Here is a 19949-nt window from a genome sequence, read left to right on the forward strand (position 1 = left end):
CTCCTGGTAGGAGTATCCTGGGAGGAGAAGGGAGCCCCACCTCTGGCAAAAGCAATCCTGAGGAGACATTGGGCATAGGCCCCTCCACCCTTCTAAGTGGTTGTGGTCTAAGCCACTCTTGGAGCACTGCTGTCTGGTGTCCTGATGATGTGGTGCTGTGGGACTCTATCCCGGAACCCACGCAGCGTGGGCTGTGCTGGGTTTCAGTACAGGGGTCACAAGGTACAATTGGATGACTGTTTGCCCAGACTTACAAAGAGGAAGTCAGAGGTAGGTGCAAAGTTCTCTGTCCCAATTTTCTTCTTAATTGGCTTAGAAATATTTCTTCTGATTCAGTCATGTTTAGTATAGCCAAGTATAAGGAATTATTCCTGGTTGGTTAAGTAATCTGAGAGAATTTTTTTAAATAGGAAAAAATCAAGAGGTGGTTTTTGGATTAAGTAATGTCAGCTGCTTTGAAGTCAAATTTTTGTTTTAGAATTCAAAGCCATTTAGAATTTATCATATTTCAGTGAGGTTTTCTTTCCAGGTTAGAAGAATTCCTTTTGGTGTCAGCTTCTCTTTCTTGTTTGCTAGTTGGAGAATAAATATGTGAGGGTAGCTTTTTCTTATGTTACATTGGATGAGTAACTTTAAGGATCTCCTTGTATTATTTCATGTATTCATGTACAGATATGGGTATTTATACACACATACACACACACACACATATATGAAACAGTTAACATTTTAGTTAGCTTTAAAATGTGTCATGCAATATAGGAGTTATTATCTTGACTGCATGGATACTATTGGTTCCAAAGGTACAGATGAGTTTCTACTTTGAGGTTTCCCTGCCCCTATTTTATGTTTATGGATTGTTTTTTCTACAACTGTGAATTCATTGCTGCCTGGAACATGATTGGAATTAATGTTTTTCAATCTATTTATCTTTGACAGGTGTAAAGCATTCCTTTCCCATATTGAAGTTAGTCAAGTATATTACCTGCTGGGGGGTGGGGACTATTTTCATTATCCTTTTGTTCTATTCTCATTTTTAAGTCTTTTATCTTGGTTGATGCTTCAGTTTCTCCCTTCCTCATGGCAAACTGCTTAGATGATCCTGGAAGAGGCTGCAGCACGTTTTAAAGATATTGGCAGGGATTTCCACATTGCAGTAACATCAGAGCCTAAGTTCCCCTTGTTTTGCTCTTCAGCTTTAGTTACATCTCAGAGAATTCAAGTTTCCTGGTCCTTTGTCTCTTCATGTACAAATGGAGCTGAAAGCATTTACCTTATAGGATTGTTGGAAAAAAAAAAAAGGTCACTTGTGAAAGGAGTGGCCCAGAAGTGTTTGATACTTGGCAGCCCCACTGCTGAATTTCACAGAGTGCATATGAAGGAATGCATTGGGGTGGGAGGGGGCACACTGCCAGCTGTCTGCTTTCAGGGTACTGATGGTTGCAAAGCTTACAGAGAGAAATTTTGAGCTCTGGAGTAGGCCAACCTTTAGGTCCACTTTTTTTTTTTTTTTTTTCCCCTAACAGGACTATGCTTGATATATTGTATATCTAGTACCTCAGGTATTTCCTTCCTTCAGTGAAGGCTTTGATTCACTCAGGCTGCCTCCCACACCCTTGCATCTTGTTGCATTTGCCAGGACTAGAGGAGGGGAGCTTGCCTGGCTAAGGTGGGATTTTTTTTCTTGTTCTTCTCCAGGGATATGGGCACATTTCAGGTGTCAACTCACGTCTGCCTGGAGTTCCTGGCCACTCAGGCTGGGACTCACCTCTGTGGGTGGGAATGAAGGTGTTCCCACTGCAGTCTCGGCTCCTGATTGCAATGGGAAGATATCTGGATGTTTTCTTTCTCTTCATCCAAACTGTTTTCTGGAATGTCAGCTAGAACAATCACACAACATTTCCTGAGCCAGCTTGACGAAGCAGAGTATGAAGGGGGACTGGGGAGTCAGAATGATCCTGACACAGCACGGCATGTCCATGTCGTTTCTTTTGGCAGTTAGGAGAGTACAAGCCTGTGTTTGTTGATTAAGTTCTCGGAGAAGAGCTTGTGTAGTAAATTCTTTCCTTTGCCCAATAGGGTGATTATTTTTATATATATATATATATATATATTTTGTAGCACACACTATTTATGTAACACAGTGCTTTGTTCTTTGTTCTGTGCTATTAAAAAAAAAAAAGAACAAACTAAAGATGGCCCCTGCTTTTGGGGATTTTATCTGTGGGTGGGTGTGTGTGTTGGGAAATGAGAAAAAACCACCACACATATACAAGGAAGTAGACTATTCAGTGACAGATCTGCGGTCTAGATAAGCAGGTTAGCACTAGGGCACATTTTACTGAGAGAATAGGTTTTGAACTAAGAAAAAATGCATATAATTAGGGTAGCTTTAAGATGTGAGAATGAAATCATTGTAGATGTGTGGAAGAAAATGAACAAGAAACATAAGAATTAATTCACTTAGCTGATATATATTGAGCATCTACTTTGTCTTAAAACACTATTCTGGGTGCTTGGGGCTTATCAGTAACAGAACAAAGATGCAGATATGACAGGTTAGCAACTGAGGCCTGACTGGGAGGATGGAGAGACTGATTTGGGGAACCCTGAAAGGCAGGCTTGGAAAGAGTTTTGAGTGCTTGGCTATGGACATTGGACTTTGACCTTTAGAATGTAGTGAGTCACTGGAAATGACTCATATTACAGGACAGTGACATGATAAAAGGGTATTTTGTGACAATTTATATGGTAGCTAGATGCAGGACAGGATTAAAGGATAGGATTCTTGAAGTGGGAAGATGAGTTGAACAGTAATTATATTATTGAGAACAAAAGATGAAAGAATGGGTTATTTAAAGTGACCAAAAATCATGTAAATTTATTATGGAAAGCCAGAAAATACAGACAAGCACTTCCAATCCATAGTATACTTTCTTTGAACTAAAAACGAGGTGATGCCTTATGTAGTATCCCATGAATACTATTTTTGAGTTGCTGTTAGTGTTTTATTTTCCTATTATGTATAATATATCAAAACATCTGATTTACTATTTATATATCTTGATCTTTTACCTTTCTCCACATTTTAAATTACTAGGTTAATGGATATGTATAATTTTAGACTTTTTTAAAAAATTGCATGATACCAGGGCTGGGATTGTGGCTTGGGTTGGGATTGTGGCTCAGCGGTAAAGTGCTCGCCTAGCACGGGAGGGACCCGGGTTCGATCCTCAGCACCACATAAAAATAAAGGCGTTGTGTTGTGTCCATCTATAACTAAAAAATAAATATTTTTAAAAAATTGCATGATACCAGATCTCCCCTCCCTGGCCATGGGCTGGAGGTATAGCTCAGTGCATAGAGTGCTTGCCTATTGTGCACAAAGCCCTGGGTTCAATCCACAGCACTGCAAAAAGCAAAAAGAAAAAAAAATAATTCTCCCCACCATCCTCACCCCAATGTGTGTGATAATTATTGCCCAGGAGCAGTATGTGAGAATGCTGTCTTCCTGTGTTCTCATGGATGTTGGTTATTTAATTTGGTTAAAATTAATCTGCATTCTAATTTCTTATGAAAACTCAGTAGTAGTTGAGAGAATCGTACAAGGTTCAGCTGTGTCCCCTCTGGGTCAGCTTCTGCTGTGGCACCCTGGGCCTGGGCTCTGCTGCCACCTCCCTTTAGCCCTCCAGTGTAGGGGTGGTAGTGGCTTCCTTCTACTGTGTATCTGTTTGGAGTCCCCTGTTTTCTTCCATCTTAGTCACTAATTCCTTATAATTGCTTCCCTCTGTTTAAAACACTTGGAATTCTTTGCATTTTCCTGGTTGTACTTTATATGATATTTATTCATATGTTTTTATGTATATAAGTATGTGTATGTGTGTGTGCATATAGAAAGACTGTGAATTATTTTAAGATAAGTAGCAGATACCATCATACTTCATCAATAGAATGTATCTCCTAAGAGTAGAATAGAATGTATTCCTTAAATATCCACAAAACTATTATCACAACTGGGAAAATTAATAATGATTTCCTAGAATCACATAATATTGAGTCCATATTAAAAATCTCCACACTGTCCCCAAGATGTCTTTTACATTGACTTTTTTTTTTATGACCCCAACAAGGATCCAGTTAAGACTCATACCTTGACTTTTGTCATGCCTCTTTCACCTCTTTGATCCATAACAGTTCTCCAGTTATTTTTAGTTTTTATATTATTATTATTATTATTATTATTATTATTATTATTATTAATATCAATATCAATACCAATACCAGGGATTGAACTCGGGGCGTTTAACCACTGAGCCACATCCCCAGCCCTTTTTATTTTTTATTTTGAGATAGGGTCTCACTAAGTTACTAAGGGCCTCGTTTAATTACTGAGGCTGACTTTGAACTTGTGATGCTCCTGACTCAGCCTCCTGAGCAGCTGAGATTATAGGTGTACAGGACTACATTTGCCCTTCCAGTTATTTTTAATTGGTTGACTTTTCTTTTGAGGAATTTCAGATCTAGAAACTAGAAAATGAACTAACTGTTAACATCTTAGGGCATCAACTTCCTTCCTATCTATATGAACACATAAATATGCATTATTAATAGTGATACTACTTGCTTTTTTGGTATGTGATGGACCATTTGAGACCAATCTAGATATTAGGACATTTCTCCCACCTAAATATTTCAGTATATATTTTCCCCATATAAGAATATTCTTTTCCTATAACCTGAGCATAATGATCACATTCAGGAATTTGCCAGTTATGATTCTGTTACTTAATATGACAAATGTCTTAAGTTATCCTTTTTCACAACTTTTGTTCTCTCCAGATGCAGGATCTGCTCTAGGATCCTACATTTTATTTAGTTATCAGATGAGGTAGACTCTGTTGTTCTAGAAAGACCATGTTAGTTTTATCGTAAAAACAAAACCAAAAAACCTTACATTCTTGATTTTGTCTGTCTTGATTTTCCCTGTGGTGTCATTTACCTTGGTTTCCTCTTTGTGTGTCTATGTACTGTCAGAAGGTTTTGCCTGGTTAGTTTAGATTAGAGGAGGATTCCTGTGGCTGCCAGGAGGGATAAAGACGACATTGGAAGGAGGAAAAAGAAAATGAAGACATCGGAAGCTGGTTTTAGAGGGAAAATAAGGAAGACTAGAAGCTTAATAAATTTGAAGTAAAATTGGATTTGATAAAAATATCATCCAGTTGTAAGTTATTTCTAAATGGGCGCCCTTTCCTTCTTGTAGGAAGATTTCCTGGCAGGCTTTTAAAAGAAGCTGCTGGGGTCTTAGGCAGCTCCCAAAGTGAGGCGCCATGGGAAGCAAGTAGATGTTTGTCTCTGAGATAGAATGTTGGGAGGGCCCTGGTGTAAAAATGTGGATTTTTACAATCTTTTGTCTGGGGCTTAGGATTGAAACGACTATGAGAAAGACCATCTGGCATGAATACTGAAATTTCTGTGTTTATTACAGGAGATAAATATATATTTGTGTGTTCATGGCAACCATTTTTAAGACGTAATAGCTAACATCTGTTTGATTTTAAAAGTCTGGGTAATAACATGTATCTATGAACGAAAACATAATATGTAGAAGAAACACAAAGTGCTGCTCCCTTCCCAGTTCTGTATAACTGGACCTCAAACTTTTAGCATGCATCAGAATCACTGGGAAGTCTTGTTTAAATGCAGATTGCTGGGTCCTGCCTCAAGAAATTTTGACTTAGTAGGAACCAGGTTGGAGCCCCAGCTTTGGGATTTCTGAGGGTCTCAGGTGATGCTGATGCACAGATCTGGACTCCTACTTTGAGTACCACTGCTTTAAATCATGGATGAGATTAGAACATGTAATATAATATTTAGGTGTGTGGTTTTTCAAACTTGATTTTTTTAATAATAGCACAAACCTTTTTATTAAAAGAAATATTTTATAGTGCTCCTTTTTATGTACTCTATTAAAATGTAAAAAGTTGGTGGAGAGAATTCAATTAACTCTGATGCTATGGATTGAAAATCATCATTGTCAGTGTGAGAAAGTGCTGAGAAATAAATCAACCCATGTAGATTGGAGCATTTACTAGTTGTGACTTCTTGTCAGTATCATATTTTCCAAGTCTTCAGTTTCTTATCTGAAAATAGGGACTATAAACCCTCCCCCGATTTGGAGAATGAACATGAATGTATTTTAAAAATTGTACAACACATGCAGATAGTCTTACTGGTGGTTACTGTGTCTCTTTCCTGCTTTGGCTCCATTCCAAACCAACCCTGTGATCTGGGCTGTTCCCTCCATTTATATATAAAGAAGGGATTTGAGGGCATTTGTGAGTTTTCTGTGTTGTTATGGAAGTTATGTGAGCACCAGAAGTCGATAATGGCTTGATTTCACTTATTCCTAGGCTCCTGTGTGACTCTGTGAGAGATTGTGAGCTAGTTTTAATGGAATAAAACACCAGAAAGTTATTTCCTTGAACTTGGACTTCACCTTTGGTTTCCTGTTGCCTTTTCTCTTTTTGATTGACATACTAAATGAAGGCATCCACCCTTCAGTGGAGGCAGCAGGTTTGTGGTTTGCTGTGTGCTGTGTTGTGGTTGTGAGGTGTTGGTGTTGGGTGTGGCTTGGGGTAGAGAAGTGGGGGCCAGGCATGCATGTATTCTATATTAGTCACTCCCTGGTGGTGATCCAGGTTGTTTTGTTATAGTTGGATATCAGATATGACACCTGATCACCTGTGTTTTCTACCTTTATGGAGAAGACAACAAAAGTGTGTTCACTGTTGAACAGTGTTATCGCAACAAAGTTGGAAACGAGTCGTATGTCTGAGTTTGTGTTAAAAGACTTTTTTCTTTTTCTTTTTTTTTTTAACGGAGCTGATTAAATCAGGCAAAGTCATGTGGATCCTGTCTGCCTTGTAATGCCAATGTTTCATTCGTTTAAAAAACAACTTTAGAACATGTTTGAGCTGTTTTATTTTTGGTTTACATAAATTGAAGTGTGAGTTACTGGGAGAATTTTGAATGAAGTATCATTCCTTTTGATTGTGCTCTTCCATTGTCTTTTTAATAACGAAATGTTGTCCAATTCTTAACAGAAACTTCAACATAATTATGTAAAAGGATTGATGGACGCTAACCCTTTAGCTGTGTGCCATCGTGATTTATAATTTAATGGAATTTTCCAAACTCTTTCCTGTAGACTTTTTTGGTTCTCAGCATTATGTATGTAGGTAGTACCTTGGTGCTGCTAGGATTGTCATGAGAAAAAACTGTGCCTTTGCCACCAGAGGTTGCTTTTCCAGCGGGTTCTTTTGATAACTACTGCCACATTTCTATATAAATGGCTTGTTTTGTTTCTTTGTTTTTGTTTTTGTCTGCATCTGTTGATTAGAAGTCTTAACCCTGTTATACTGCCCCATGTTTGTGCTTTGTCTCCACTCTCGCACAAAAAGCTACTTCTTGGATACTTCTCTGTTCTATCATACACACTTATTATTCCACTTTCTTCCAAATGTAGTTATGATCTCGAGTAGATAAATATATTCAATATTCACAGGATTTTTCATTATTTGAAGCTGCTTATGGCTGAGCTATGCATGATTCCTTGATTACTTTTTCGTCACAAATTTTGTTTTTCATGAAAAGAATGATGTTTATTCCTTTGGTTAGTCTTCTGTAAATGTCCAACAAACTCAACCCCAGTGCGACGAGCTGTTGTGTAGCAGTTGGTATGCTTAGTTACTTTGGGGTCTCTTTCCACACAATGTTGGAGTCTTCACACCTGGAGCTTCTGGCCTGCTCTGGTCTAGACTGGTCACTTTTTCTACTCCTGGTTCACAGCTGACATTTGGGGTCAGCTTCACCAGCTGGCACCACTGTACTGGGAGTTCTCTTCTGTCTTATGCCTTCTGTTTCATAGGCCAGGCCATTCTATTTGTGGTTTATTTCTTGTTTTCTTGGAACACGTCTTCTAGTACTTTCCAGAGAAATGTACAAAGAGGATAATATTTTCTTAGACATTGCATTTCTAAAAATACCCCTCTATCTCCATACTTTACTGATAGTTGGGCAAGGTATTGGATTCTAGGATAAGAACGATTTCTTTTAGGAATTTTGAAGTCAGTGGAACCTTATCATCTGGATTCCAGTGTTGTTCTTGAGAAATTTCAACCCATTTGATTCTTTATCCCTTCATTGTAACTGTTTTCCCCTTTGTCTACTGTGTTCTGATGTACGTTGGTATATGTATGTTTTCATAAGTTGTATGAGGTTTTCTGTGGAACTTTTCAATGAGGAAACACATCATTCTGGGTAATGATGATTTTTTTTTTGTTATTGTTCTGTTTTCCCAGTTTTCTTTTTCTACAAATTATTGAGCTGTTTGATTTACTTGATAGATATTCTGAGTTATTATCCTTTGTTTTCTTTTTGAATTCATTCTGTGGGAAATATTTTCAAGTCCTCTCAGCTCTCCCGTTTAGCTTTTCCTTTTAGATTTTTAGTATTGAGTTTTCAAATGCTTTTCTTTTTTTATTTTTAGTTCTCAGAATATTTTCTCTTTCCTTCTTTCCTTCCCTCCCTCCTTCCCTCCCTCCCTCCTCCTCCCACTCTGCAACCTGGACGAACTCCTGTCTGAACTCAGGGGACCATCAGAGGAGCATCTTCTCAGTATCATCTTCTTCTTATGTAGTCTCTGGTTGCCAAGTTCTCTTTCCTGTTTGTTTTGGCCTCTCTTCTATCCATGGGCCTTTACTAATAAGTCTCTGTCTTGGGTGTTGGCTCTGATATAAGGGACACTAGTGTAACTTGGGAACACTGAGTTCAGTCAAGGGCTTACACTGGGAGTTTCATAGCAGAGTCACTGGGCTAGGCCAGATTCCTCTGACTTTTCATCTTTGGATGGTCAGAAGTCCAGGAAGGCTCTACCAACCTCTTGCTTGGGTAGCATCAGCTCAGTTGCCAGCATTCTGGGGATAAGCAGAGGGCTTATCTCCTCCCATGTTTATTATGGAACCTCTACAATTGCTCTGCCTCGAATTTCCCAGTCCCCACCAACTGTTTTAACCTCCAGAAAATGAGCCTTCAGTGAGCTGCGAGGAGAAGGGGAGGGAGGAACAGCTACTGCGCTACTGTGCTGAGTGGAGTCTCAGGGCAACTGGGGCTCAAATTGCAGCCCAAACACACTTTTATCCAGTTCTGTTTCTCCTCTTGTCTTCTTTGCCGTGTTCTGGTGCATTTGGTTCTCCCAATTTCAGTTCTTAGAAAATCGTCAGGGGAGGTCATATTACCTCCTGGTTTTCCCCAGAACCATGTTCAGATTCATTTTGTCAGTTCTGCTAAGGATGTTACCACTGGGCTACCTGCTTCCCAGCTTCCCAAAACTGTTGTGCTTGTTTCCTTTTGTTCTCTTTGTCTTCGTGGGATTATGACTTGAAAAATAACCAGCAACAACCTCGTCCCCTTGTAGTTTCAGTGGGTGATTGGGAGGAAATCAAAATAACCGTGCAACTATATGACGTGATGTTGTCACCCTCCATTTTTGTCTCTTAGCTGGTTTTTGTGTCCTCAGTTTTCTGGTAAACTCTGCCTCTCCTCCAGGCCTGTTTTGCTCTTCCTCCTCCTCAGAATGTCTTAGATTCCCCTTCCTTCAGCCTCCTCATTTGTTAGAATTCAGTTCTGCAGAAACACCCCTCATAAGTCTCTCCTAACCCTTTCCTCCTTGGAGGTTATGAAGCATTTGTGGGTCTGTTTTTCTTGTGACACATCATGATCAACTTGTTTATGTTTTATCTGATAACTGTTTATTTCTGACAACTTTTACTGACTGGCACCAGTACTATGAGGTGTGGGGGGGGAGGTGCATGATAGTCTACAACACTTGCTGCTCCAGAAATATTTGAAATAAAATTGATAGGAGAATATGTTTTAGTCAAGGCCAACTTTGAAGGGAGATAAAAGAAACTTACTGTTTCAAACGTTCCATCTTCAAAATCTATGATGGGGAGCAAAGCTTTTGAAGGAGAAGAGGCAGTAAAGTGAGGAGAATATTTCTCTTGAAATGTTTTCAAGCATTAGACGTGAAGGAGCTATTTCTTTTACCAGCCATAGCTCACAAAGCTCATTAATTTGCTGTATAACATGATGATGCTCTTTTTAAACATTTTTTTAGTTGTAGATGGACACAATACCTTTATTTTTATTTATCCATTTTTATGTAGTGCTGAGGATAGAATCCAGTGCCTCACACATGCCAGGCAAGTGCTCTACCACTGAGCTATAACCCCACCCCTGAGCTATAACCCCACCCCTGATGACACTCTTAATAGAATTTGAGAGATTTCTGGAAGGCCGAATAGGAATCAGTCTTTCCTTAGGGTTTTGCTTGTGTTGTCTTCTCGTATCATGTACGTAAATAGAATAAGCTTGCGTTTTGTAAGTCAGATTCCTTGCGTTTTGTAAAGTTACTTCTGCTTATATTCTAGCTGAGACTTAGAGGTATTCCCTCACACCCCTGTTTCTCAAGGACTAGGCCAGGTCTTGGCTATGTTCTTTATCCGGATAAGAAGCAGTAATTCTTCGTATGGCTTGATCTGCAGACTTCTCCAGGCTTCCACCCATCTTTGGGTCAAATGTGCCTCACTGAGATTGGGTCTTTCTGCGTATCCAGGATCGCCCCTGGAGTTCTGGGCTGAAGCAATCCTGACAAAGCCTCTTGAGTCACTGGGACTGCTTCCTGTGCTACCTTTCCCTGCTTTATTGTTAGAGTTTAAATCTTTCATTATTTAAATGAACATATCATAACCAAGATACTTGGTTGTTTTTATTTTTTAAATCCACAGTTATGTCACATTTCTTTATTTTTTTTAATCCAGTGACCAGTATAATTATTATAGAATTAGTGTAGTATACAGTGCTGTACCATTTTTTGTTTAATCACATTTCTAATTTTCTATAGACAGGACAGCAATGAGTTTTTACTTTTTTTTTTTTTAATTTGGTACCAGGGATTGAACTCGGGGACATTCAACCACTGAGCCACATCTCCAACCCTATTTTGTATTTTATTTAGAGACGGGGTCTCACTGAGTTGTTTAGCGCCTTGCTTCTGCTGAGGCTGGTTTTGAACCTGTGATTCTTCTGTGTCAGCCTCTCCAGCTGCTGGGATTACGGGCATGCACCACCACGCCTGGCCTGATTTTTATTATTACTCTTCAAACTTTTTAATGTAAACTGCTGTAAAGTAGAATAAATTGATAAAATTCAATTTTTCTCCACATGGGTGCTTGACTATTCCCTTGAATATGCTGCAAGTCCTCTGTTTATTAAAGAGAAATGTGTTGATGAAAGCTGCCACTTAGAATCTCCCAAGAGATAAAAACTTTCCAAGGAATTATTTTTCAGTGGCAAAAATATCCTTCCTGGTTTTTATACTCTGGTAGGAGGGAAGCATTTTTGTATAGCCTGCTCACATCTGCTTTTCTTAATGTAGTATGATTTGTTAGGATTACTGATACTCTCCTCATTCCCTCTCAGAAAAAAGTCACTTCTCTTGAGCGTGTATTTATGGAGTGACATTTAGTTAGCATCAGCCTGAGATAGCTTGGTGTGATGCTGTCAGTGTCATCTGGTCTAGCTGGCTGATGAATCAGGACCCCTCCGGGGTCAGGAGTCAACAGTTAAGTCTCAAAATTAAAAAGCCTAGTGGGAGCATTATAAACCAAATTTATAGGGTATTTCAAAGAGTAGGGAATAATCTCTGATATTAAATTCTGCTGATAAAGTATAATCAGGATTGAGACAGGTCCATTGCAATTTAGCAATGTTGATGCTATTGATGACTTGGATAGTTTTGTGAGTGTGGTGGGCAGGAAGCCTGATTAAATGGGATTTGGGGAGGGGATAAATCTGAGACAAGGATAGACAGTTCTTTAACACATGTTGCTGTCAAGAGAATCAGAGAATTGGTATAGTAACAAGAGTTTCAGCAGAAAGTTTCTACTGTTATTTTAGCATGCATAAAAATAAAACATTAAGAGTTTTTAAAGGTTTAAAGTTGACATCTGACAACTGTTTTGCAGACTGTTAAGATTTTTGGAAACCTTAATAGTGGGCTGGAGCTAAACTTCTAGTCTGTCCAAGGGGTGGGATAGTCAGGAACAGATCTTGGAGAATAGGGTGCCTGAGGAGACTTGGTGGCTGAGACTTGTGGGCCAGCCTGGAGGATCAGGTAGGACCCAGACGTTGGAGACCCTGGGCACTGTGTGGAGATCACAGTCCTGCAGGGCTTAATGTAGCCTTAATGCAGGGGAGATGCTGGAGTGCAGCAGGTTCTGAAGGATGAAGTTGTGGGACTGAGAAACTCTGTAGGTGGGAATTTATATTGAAGGGGTGGCTACAAACATTATAGAAAGCCTGCAGGTAATAATTTCAGATGGAGGGTAAGGTGGTTTAAGGAAGCTAAAAGAACAGTTCTTACTGTATAGAAATGAAAATTGATATTCAAGTTGGTTAGTGCCCAGAAGAGCTTGCTTGGTGGGGTGTACCTGTTCAGAATGGCCAGGGAATGATGGCTAAAAGACACCATTTCCTTGTTCACTCCAAGATATTAGTTACTTCCAGTTTTCCCTTGGAAAGTTAATACCATTTGGTGTGGAAAACTAGGAACTAGGAGTATAGTTTGTTTTGGGGCTTCTTCTCCCCCTCCTCTCCCCTCCTCCCTCCTCCTCCCCTCCTCCTCCTACCTTTGCTCCTCATCTCCTTCCTTCCTCCCCTCCCCCTCCTCAGCTCAACAAATACAGAAATGATGAATTCTGGAGCAAGAATACTAGTGGGTTCCTAAGGACTCCCTGTGTGATATTGAAATCAGGGAATACATGTGTGGTAAAAGAAGCCCCATAGATGAAGAGGATGACTGTGTGTGTGTGTGTGTGTGTGTGTGTGTGTGTGTGTTACTCTTGGTGTTGTGGATGATTGATTCCTTTTATAGGGGTCCAGATAAGTGAGGGTGTAGTAACTGAAGGTTATTTGCATAGTACTGTTTATGGTATTACATTTGAGCTGTTTGCTGTGCTGGTTAAAAAGTGACAAGGATTGGTAATTCTGCATTTTTAAAGTAAGAAGTGTTCCATTTTAGTGGTTCTTAGGCATGCCTTCATTAGAGGTTCACTAGAAGAGGATCTTAAGAATCTGAATTTCATGGCACCACCCCTGGAGGGTTAGTCCATAGATCTGGGAGGAATCTATATTTTGACTATCATTAGTGTTTTATCTTTTTCCCACTTTTTCTTCAAGAAAGAGCTGTAACAAATTTGCCTTCTTAGATTTGGAAAAAAAAAAAACAGAACAAAACAATGTTGATAGAACTTTTTGATAGCAATACTGTGCTGCGGGGAAAGCAGTAGTTAGTGGCAGAACACAATTTAGTGTATTTCCAGTTGAGTATATAAATAAGAATGGTTGTGGAAGTTTAAAGCCAACTATGTTTCTTCCTCAAATAATTTGAAGAGTGTTATGGTTTTAAAAACATTTACCATGTAGAAGTTAATAAAATTTAAAATGTTCCTTTTTGCCAAATCCTACTTCTCAGTGATAACCACTGCACATTTTGGGGTGGGTGTGTTAAATATTTTAACATGCACATATACATGTGTATATAATTTTACCTTTATAAACATAGTCTCCAACAATGCATTGTTCTGAGACTGCTTTGTTCATAGCCCCTCTCATCAGTATCTTCAGACCAGTTTGTAAGGGGAACTTTGAGCCACCAGGGTGTGTGAACTATTTTATGCAGATTAGCAAATATGAGAGTTTTTCAGCAAATAATATATGCTGCTGGTTATTATATAATTTTGTAGATTGCATTGAGTGGATTAATATACTGGAAAATGGGAAACCTAATCTACTTTAGAGAGTCAATATTTCCTATGCAGCAAATTTTGCTGTTTTTTTTTTTTTGCCATTCCTATGTAGTAAATCAACATCTGAGCCAAGAGGAAGAGTATGCATGAGTGACTTTAATAAAATAAAAGAAAAATCAACTTAATATGAAACATAGGGAGCTACCTTAATTTTTATTCAGTTACAGTATTGTTGATATAGTCTGCTTCCTTTAGTGGGCAGGAAGTTATCACAGTTTAAATTGTTGAATTCCCTTTTGGCATTTGTAACTTGTTACTTCAATATTTATGTCCTTTTGTCTAGGATCCAAACTACTGGATACAGGTGCATCGCTTGGAACATGGAGATGGAGGAATTCTAGACCTGGATGACATCCTCTGTGATGTAGCAGATGATAAAGACAGGGTGAGTTCAAGTCCAGGGAAATCTGCTCGGAATGTATTGTTTGGGGACTGGGGAGAGAGTGGTAGTTGAGAGCACTTTCCTTTCTGTTTTAAATATCATTTGTCTCATCCACTCTAGTCTATTTTGCTGTATAATAATCATCCACAATCTTCACTACTGTGAATGCCAGGGTGTAATGATTTTCTCAATACCCAGGACTTAAGTTCGGAATTTATAAAATGCAACTTTTAAAATTGAAATATTATTTTAAAAGGTTGCTGTGCTACTACAACTATCAGGCATTAACCTCGGTACACCTTCCTTGTCAACTTGGGCTTATCATTAGGACTGTGTTTCAGTGTAGGATATACAAAGCCTTAGACGTCTGTCCCAGTGTTGGCCCAGAGATGGTCCATTCCAATAGGTGGCCTGAGCAAGCACATCTTGGGCACCCTCCCTTGTGGTTGATGGCTCTCAGAAAGCTGCCCCTTTTCCCATCATTGCTCTGAGTTTTTCTCTGCACTGGAACACTATCTCCATGATTTCTATTTTGGTATCATGAAGGAGTGAGGAGGAGAAGTGACAATTCTCAAGGTTTTAATAGTTTGTTCAGGATGTCTGGCTCTGCATATAGAAGTCAGCAAATTCTTTTTTGTAATGAGATGATGAGACTTGGGCAGGCTTGTAGGGTTATTTAGCCACATCTTCTTTCATGTTTGACTTGAACTGAGATTGCAGAAGGGCTCACAGCCACACAAACAGTTGTATTATGACAGCTGTATTGAGGTTGCTGCCTGATAGATGTACTTCCTCATAAAACATCACTGTCATAGCATGGGGTGTTACACCAGCCACATTATGTAAGGAGGTGGGAAGATGGCAAAATCCTCAGGATGCTCATTCTGATTCCTTCCAGGACACTTTCTAATCACCATCCCTCTATTTTCATCCTCTCGACCATTTGTTCACTGGTCTGTGAGTAGGTGAGCCCAGCTATTGGATCTTGCTCACTCCTGCGTTTCTAACAATTAGCAACATGCCTGCTCAGAGTCTGCAGAAATCTTATATGCTTTCCTGAAATCTCAAAGAAAACAAAAGATTTCAGATGGAAATATTACATAAATTCAGGAATACTGGATTCACTAGCACCTGCCATTGTGAAATTGTCCCATTGCAGCTATTGTGGGCCAGGACACTGTGTCAAAAACTGCAGAACTCTTCTGCATATGTATGATGGATACTGTTTTTCTTTTTTTGGTGCCGTTTCTCCTTTTGAGGCTTTTCATTTAGTCAGTAATAGGGGGACTCTCCAATGTTTCTGCGAGCCACATGAAAAGCACCATCTAGAGACTTCAATTATAGTCAACTTTTTGTGGTTCTGTTCTAAAGCTTACAGTGATTACAGGGATTTCTGAAGAATTGACACAGTTGCCCTTTCCCAACCATCATGTTTGAAAGAGGTGAACTGATGTCGTATTGCTCTTTCCTTCATTATCCTCTTCTTCTCCCTCTGACTTCTCTTTTCTTTCCTCTTTCTCTCCCTCTCCCTTTCCTTTGCCGCTTCCTCCCTCCTCCTTGCCTTCTCCTTTCCCTTTTGTTATTTCTCATATAAAAATAGTTCGGCAGTAGTGCACACCTGTAATCCTCAGGAGGCTGAGGCAGGTGGATTGCAATTTTCAGGCCAGCCTGTGACTGTCTCAAAGTAAAATGGGTCAGGGATGTAGCTCAGTGGGGAGCGCCCTTGTGTTCAATCTCTACTACTACAAAAATAAACAAAGAAAACAAAATGAAGAGCAACAAAAAAGCACTTTAACCTGAGGGGAAAAATAGTTTTAACCATTAATAAGTGATATACTTTTTTAGACAATTTTATATCATGTTGATGGAAATCAGTTTCTATATCAAAAATGCCAGAGTACATGTACAAAAGGCTGAGGTAGCTTTTAAATTGGCATTTTATTCTGAAATGCTTATAGAAAAGTAATTTCAATTTTTCCAATGATTTCCTGGGTTAAAGGACCCATTTTAAGTTGTAACTGTAAAATACATATGTAAATAAAATTAACAATTCAAAATCAGAGTCCCCAGATTGACAGTATTGTTGGATGCATTACTCAAACCCAGAGATTGTGGGATGTGGTATGCTGTATGCTTGTTTTTTATGGCTCTGAAATTTGATTCTGTTTAATCAGCCTGGAGTGTTTTCAACTATTTTTGGCAGCTACTGTGAGTAAAAATCTTGACACCTGTTTTGCTTTTACATCAAAACAAAAACATTATACTTCTCCTACATAATACAGTTCCTCTAAAGATGCACCATATTTTGAAAGCCCTCTGGATGTATGTTTAAAATGAAGATACCCAGCCTGGGGAAGTAGGATCTCTGGCATTTTGCAATTCTTCTCATTTCATATTTAGGGTCACTGAACTCTGAAATCACGTTTTTCATAGGGAAAATTCTCCTAATGGTGCCAATTTCATGTCTGATCACCATGAATTTGTAATATGAAAAGTTCTTTTCTTTTTAAAAGGGACAAATTAGGATTAAGAAATAACATTTCAAATGATAGCAAAAGAAAATTGAAGAATTTAGTCATAATTTTCTGCATTATCCTTTGATTATGAGAGATCAGTGCAGAGAGCCCTGAGAAAGTGCCTTTTGTGCCCATACAATTTCATTTTCCAGGTTGTATCCAGATTTGTTGAACATGGTACTAGTTGAACATGGGTTGTCTTGGGTTCTTGGAATAGGTTCGATTTTCTAAGGCAGAGAAAGAATATTCTTCATCTACTTTGGCCATAGTTGTGTATCTTGTTTTGTTTGCCCCTTCTCCACTATGCTGTTTTCCCATGGGGACCACAGAGCAGGAGAGTATGTGGGCTTTCATGGTGTCTTTTTCACCTTTAATGTCCAATTCTCTGTTTTCTCAATTGATATTTTGCCAGATTATGAAAAACCAAAAAGGATTTTGTGTTGTCCTCAGCACAATTTAGGCCAACTGTAATGCTTTTGTTTATGAGAGAGAGCTACTTTCTGAATTGTTTTTATCTGATTTTCTTTCTGGTTTGGTCTTCACTATTATTTCAGAACCTGTCTTATATTGTCATCAATGGGTCTAGGCCACTCCTTTTGTTCCCTCTGTGACAGTAAATTCAGGAATTTCTAAATATATCATAAAAAATACATTTGAGAATCACTTCTTTTTGCATGACAGTTGCTTGAGACTGAATGTAAGGGGCATAATCAAAGACTTCAGGCGTAATTGGCTGTGTGCTTAGATTTGAAGGAAGTGTACTTTTGTGTGGACAAGAATGTCTTTCTCTTGTACATATTATTGTCTCCTCTTTTGTATCTTTGGTGCTGAAGGTGATTTAAGATGTTTGATCAAGCATTCCTTTTGTCATACTTGGATGTAATTCTCTTGTGACCAAGAATGATGTCAGGCATGTTCTGGTTTGGTGGTGACCTTGTGCAGTGTCTTCCACTGCTTGTTTTTGTGCTTGGTGAAAGAAGGATTGAATTGAGTGGCAATTAAACACACTCTGAAGAGCATGTGCATTTGTATTGGGGTCCAGACATGGCAAAAAGTTGTGATGGAGATCATTGTCTACTGCTTGTGGGTGTTTGTCAGAGTCCAGCCTCCTCCGGGAAGTCTGGCTGTTTCTTTAGAAGACTGTTAAGAGGTATGTGTGTGAGCAGTGGTTTCGAAGTGTTGGGGAAAAGCTCAAGCAGAGGTATTTTGATCATCCCCCTCCCCAATAGCTTTTTAACCTATAAACTGATGTAGTTTTGGTAACTCATGTATTAATAAAATTACCCCAGTGTTAAAAACAAAACAAAAAGGAAAAAAAAAATCAGCCCACCAGACATATATATTGAAATTTCCAAAATGTGTTGTAATAAATTTTGCTTTTGAAATAGACGAATGGCAGAACTTTCAGGTAAGGAGCATGTCTTTTTTTTTTTTTTTTTTGAGAGAGAGAGAGAGAAATTTTTTTTAAAAATATTTATTTTTTAGTTTTCGGCGGACACAACATCTTTGTTTGTATGTGGTGCTGAGGATCGAACCCCGGCCGCACGCATGCCAGGCGAGCGCGCTACTGCTTGAGCCACATCCCCAGCCCAGGAGCATGTCTTAATTTGAAGAATTTACAGTTTTCTGCTTTTGTGAATCTTTTTTTTTATTCCATATATAAATCATAATTTTGCTTATTTTGTCATCGTTCATTAAAAAAAAAAGTGTCCAACAATGTGATGGTAGGAGGTACCCTTACTATAGGTGGAAAACATCTCTCTATGCATACTCTAAAAAGCTTAATAGATTCTGTCCCTACTTATTGATATTGCTAATGTGGATGGATGAAAGCCCTCTGTTGTTTGTATGCTGAGGACAGTCAGAGTCTGTACAATTTGTAGAAGAGAATGCAGAACTTTATTTTTTTTTTTAAGTTACTGGAAATTTAACCCTGGGGCTTTACGGTTGAGCCGTATCTCCAGCCTTTTTCTCTAAGTTGCTGAGGCTGGCCTTGAACTTGCAGTTCTCCTGCCTCAGCCTCTCAAGTCACTAGGATCACAGGCATGTGCAGATGTGCCTGGCTAGAACATATTTTTTTGTATCTCAAATAAGGATTATTAAAACGAATTTATTGGGGGATGATGAAATGAATTCTAAGAACCTTAATAAATGACTCTGTTAAGGAATGGATTGCTGCATAAATGATAGTGAGGTTTAACTGTTTAGAGTTGACACTCCTGTTAATTTCTTTGAAAGCTCTCTTTTTCTACTTTTTAGTGCCTTCCTCAGAACTGTCAAGCTGTAAAATAAAGCAAAACACATGCCTTGAATGAGGGAGGACTTCTGGTTACAAATGTATATGTGTTCACATTTATGTAATGCAAGTAAATTCTGTGTTTAATGTAAAGCAGTTATAACCCAAATAACTAAGGTGTCCTCATTTTAGTTAAATGGATTATTTTAGTTGTTACTAAACATGTGAAATCAATTTGCATGTGAAAAAGCCATGGATGCACTGCTAAACGGGGCTCCCAGAGAAGTGTATAATTTCTGTTAGGATGTGGCATCACACGCTTGTTGTTTTGAAATATAAAATATAAAATGTTTTGAAATATAAAATCACATGCATCAGATTGTAATCTGCCTTAGAATGTTTTAGTATAAATAATTTACACCAAGTGTTTTTTCTTTATGCAAGTTCTGGCCACATTTCTATAAATTTCTATGAATTATGATGTCTGCCTAGGATGTTACTTAAGACCAGCACATTATCTTTTGCTGTTTAGGTAGATCAGGCATGGTCTAACATCATGGACTCTCTATGCCTTGTTTTCCCTTAAATGAAGTAAATGCAAACATCTTTATATTTTGGTTTTGGGAAAATGTACATTTTAAAGCAACAGTGTTTTCTGCAGGCATGTCTTATCATGAACCCTCCCTATTTACAGAAAACACTATAGGGGAATACTTAGAACATGTGTTTTTTTGTTTTCTTAATCAAAAGGAATAATTTATTTATGTATACATATACAGTCTCTTGCCGCCTGATGAATATTTGAGATTAAATAGACAAAAACCTAGTTTCAGCTAGGTGTTATGGGGGCCTGTCAATCCCAGATGCTTGGAAGGCTGAGGCAGGAG

The 19949-nt window shown here is 38.6% G+C and overlaps 1 protein-coding gene across 25 annotated transcripts in view; it reads left to right on the forward strand.

The window, feature by feature from the left end:
• The window catches only part of Pard3 (par-3 family cell polarity regulator), a 626126-nt gene that overhangs the window by 64322 nt on the left and 541855 nt on the right, over positions 1-19949 (forward strand). For 9 of the 25 annotated variants that reach the window (XM_015483461.2, XM_015483455.2, XM_015483449.2 and 6 more), the window contains exons 1-2: positions 123-270; positions 14212-14313. In XM_015483461.2, coding sequence (XP_015338947.2) covers positions 145-270; positions 14212-14313 — 228 coding nt within the window. In that variant the 5' untranslated portion in view covers positions 123-144. Of the gene's footprint in view, positions 1-122; positions 271-14211; positions 14314-19949 lie in introns of those variants that run through there. The other 16 variants (XM_015483462.2, XM_048809087.1, XM_048809085.1 and 13 more) reach the window with 6 other exon arrangements.

This window comes from Marmota marmota, unplaced genomic scaffold, assembly GCF_001458135.2.
Source record: "Marmota marmota marmota unplaced genomic scaffold, marMar, whole genome shotgun sequence".
NCBI lineage: Eukaryota > Metazoa > Chordata > Mammalia > Rodentia > Sciuridae > Marmota > Marmota marmota.